Consider the following 2468-nt stretch of genomic DNA (forward strand, 5'->3'; position numbering starts at 1 on the left):
AAGTGTAATTTCTCAGAAGAAAATATGACTAAATATACATCCAATAAAAACCTTCCTTTCTGGCAGTTCTATCCATCCTATGGGGGGATTTGTAGACAGTAAAAAAAGGGTTCTATGTAATTTAGTTTTAAGGCTGATATACAAATATCTTATCCACTTCGATTACCCCAGAAGAAGATCCCCCCAGAACGCGAAGATTTGTCACACCATGCAGTCAACGTTCATTGGGCCTGATTACGACTTGGCCATTACCGCCGGCGGTATTACCGCCGGAGGTAATAGCCCTACCGCTGAACTCCCCGGCGCTAATAGCGCCGGATCACGAGTTCGGCGGTAAAGTAATTCCCCATTCCCCATTGAGCCCATTCGGGAATGCCCCATTCCCCATTGGGCTCAATGGGGAATTTTCGCGCTCTTACCGCCGGCGGATTTCCCGCCGGCAGTAATAGCGCAAATTTTCCGCGGATTTCCCCCCAGCTCAGAGCTGGTGCGAAATCCGCCGGAGCCCTGATTCAGCGGACCCTTAAATCCGGCGGCATTAGCGCTACCGCCGGATTTAAAGGTTACCGCCGAAGTCGTGATCAATATCTTTTAAGTACGTGTTTCACTCAAACATGGACTGTATTTTCAGGATCTCACACTGAACATACCACAAAGGCGTTACATTTAACTCCTGCTTAAATGGTGGCTGGTAGTAGTTAGATAAGTGGGTTTGATATGGATGAGTTTTGAAGACTTTGCAAGATATCGCCTTTTTGGTGCACTGGCCTTTATCATATCGCAGGTTATTAGATATGTAACCAATGCATATATTCCCTCAATGCTTTGCTTAGTGCGCATTTGACCTCTTTGTTCCTCAGGCTATAGATAAGAGGGTTCAATAATGGGGTAATCACTGTGTACAGCAGAGCGGCTATCTTTTTAGAAAATTGAAAATTGTTTGTGTTTGGGCTTAAGTGTATGAAACCAATGGTCCCATAAAATATGATGACAACAGTAAGATGGGAAGCACAGGTGGAGAAGACCTTTTGCCTCTTCATGGCGGAAGCCATCTTCAAAATGGCTGAGATGATGCGGACATAGGATACCACGGTTAGCAGGAAAGATCCAAAGGCTATCAGAGAAACCATGGCAAAAATGATTATTTGCACAAGGGATGTGTCCGTGCAAGATAGGGTGAAAAGCTGGGGGGCGTCGCAGAAGAAGTGGTTTATTTCAGCAGATCCGCAGTAAGGTAACCTGGAAATGAGTATGTTAGGTACCAGAGAAGAAAGCACACCTCCAGTCCAGCAGCCTGCCATGAGCCATTGGCATGCTCTGTGGTTCATCAGTGATCCATAGTGCAGGGAGTCACAGATGGCGAAGTACCTATCGCATGCCATCACAGCTAAGAGAAGGCACTCAGTTGTCCCCAAGCTGTTGAATATGTAGAGCTGTACCATACAACCACTGAACGAGATGATCACTAATTTCTGCAGGAAACCCTGCAGCATTTTTGGGACAATGACAGAAGTGAAGCAGATCTCTAGGAACGACAGGTTGGAGAGGAAGAAATACATGGGCTTCTGGAGGTGATAATCAGTCCATATTAGGTAAATAATGACAGCGTTTCCAGCGACGATGCAGATATATAAAGTGACAAATAATGCAAACAGCAGAACCTGCATACCAGAGGCATTTGACAAGCCAAGAAGCTGGAACTCTAATACAGAAGTTTGGTTTTCCCCTTCCATCGCAATTGTTCAACTTTCTCTGCAGAAATATATAAACAAAGGAATAATAAGGTAACCAGTAATCATTATTAGCAGCATTTGCACCATTACACTGAAAGGGATTGATTTCTCACAAATGCAGTGTTGAAAAGTAGTAAACAAAAGTCCCCAAACACTATTTTTCCATATTTCACACAGCTGCACTGTATAGCTTTGATTAATTGCCTTCTGGGGAGGCTGTAATTTATTTTTATTAAAGAATAAAATGATACAGCCAATTCCATTTCAGAAAGGGTGGTCTGCTAATCAGAACCCACTTTGAGAAAACTCCATGCCAAAAGTATGCACCTGTGCCCTGCAGCATCAGTCTGCTGATCTTTAGTGGCACAGATCAGGCTCAAAGGTTGCCCATGCCCTGTCTGACAGCGTCTCTGACAGTAAAGTCACTGTAGATAAATATGCAACCTAAATCTGAGCCCGTAATCCAAAACCAAATCCAAAACCATAGTAATTGTTCAGAACTTTCCAACAGGTGGCAGTGTAATCTCTAATAATAAGCAATACCTGGGGGTTGGTATGGTAGCTGATAGTTCACACAATTATTAAAGTCACATCAGATTTTCACCATACAATAGGCAGAAAGGCTGTGCCTATGTTTATCGATTTGGAGATTGGGTAGCACCTCTCCAGCCCAGGACACTCCCAGCGGGGGGACCCCTGGGAACCAAGCTTCAAATAGGCACACCCACAACAAAA

General features: G+C 44.2%; 1 protein-coding gene across 1 annotated transcript; it reads right to left on the reverse strand.

Annotated features, from left to right (window-relative positions):
• Positions 1-788: 788 nt before the first annotated feature.
• Positions 789-1733, reverse strand: LOC138521239 (olfactory receptor 6M1-like). The gene has a single exon (XM_069633968.1). It carries the CDS (start codon positions 1731-1733, stop codon positions 789-791), a length of 945 nt encoding a protein of 314 aa, XP_069490069.1.
• Positions 1734-2468: the final 735 nt, after the last annotated feature.

This window comes from Ambystoma mexicanum, chromosome 1p (genome assembly GCF_040938575.1).
Source record: "Ambystoma mexicanum isolate Mex_15411 chromosome 1p, UKY_AmexF1_1, whole genome shotgun sequence".
Taxonomy (NCBI): domain Eukaryota; kingdom Metazoa; phylum Chordata; class Amphibia; order Caudata; family Ambystomatidae; genus Ambystoma; species Ambystoma mexicanum.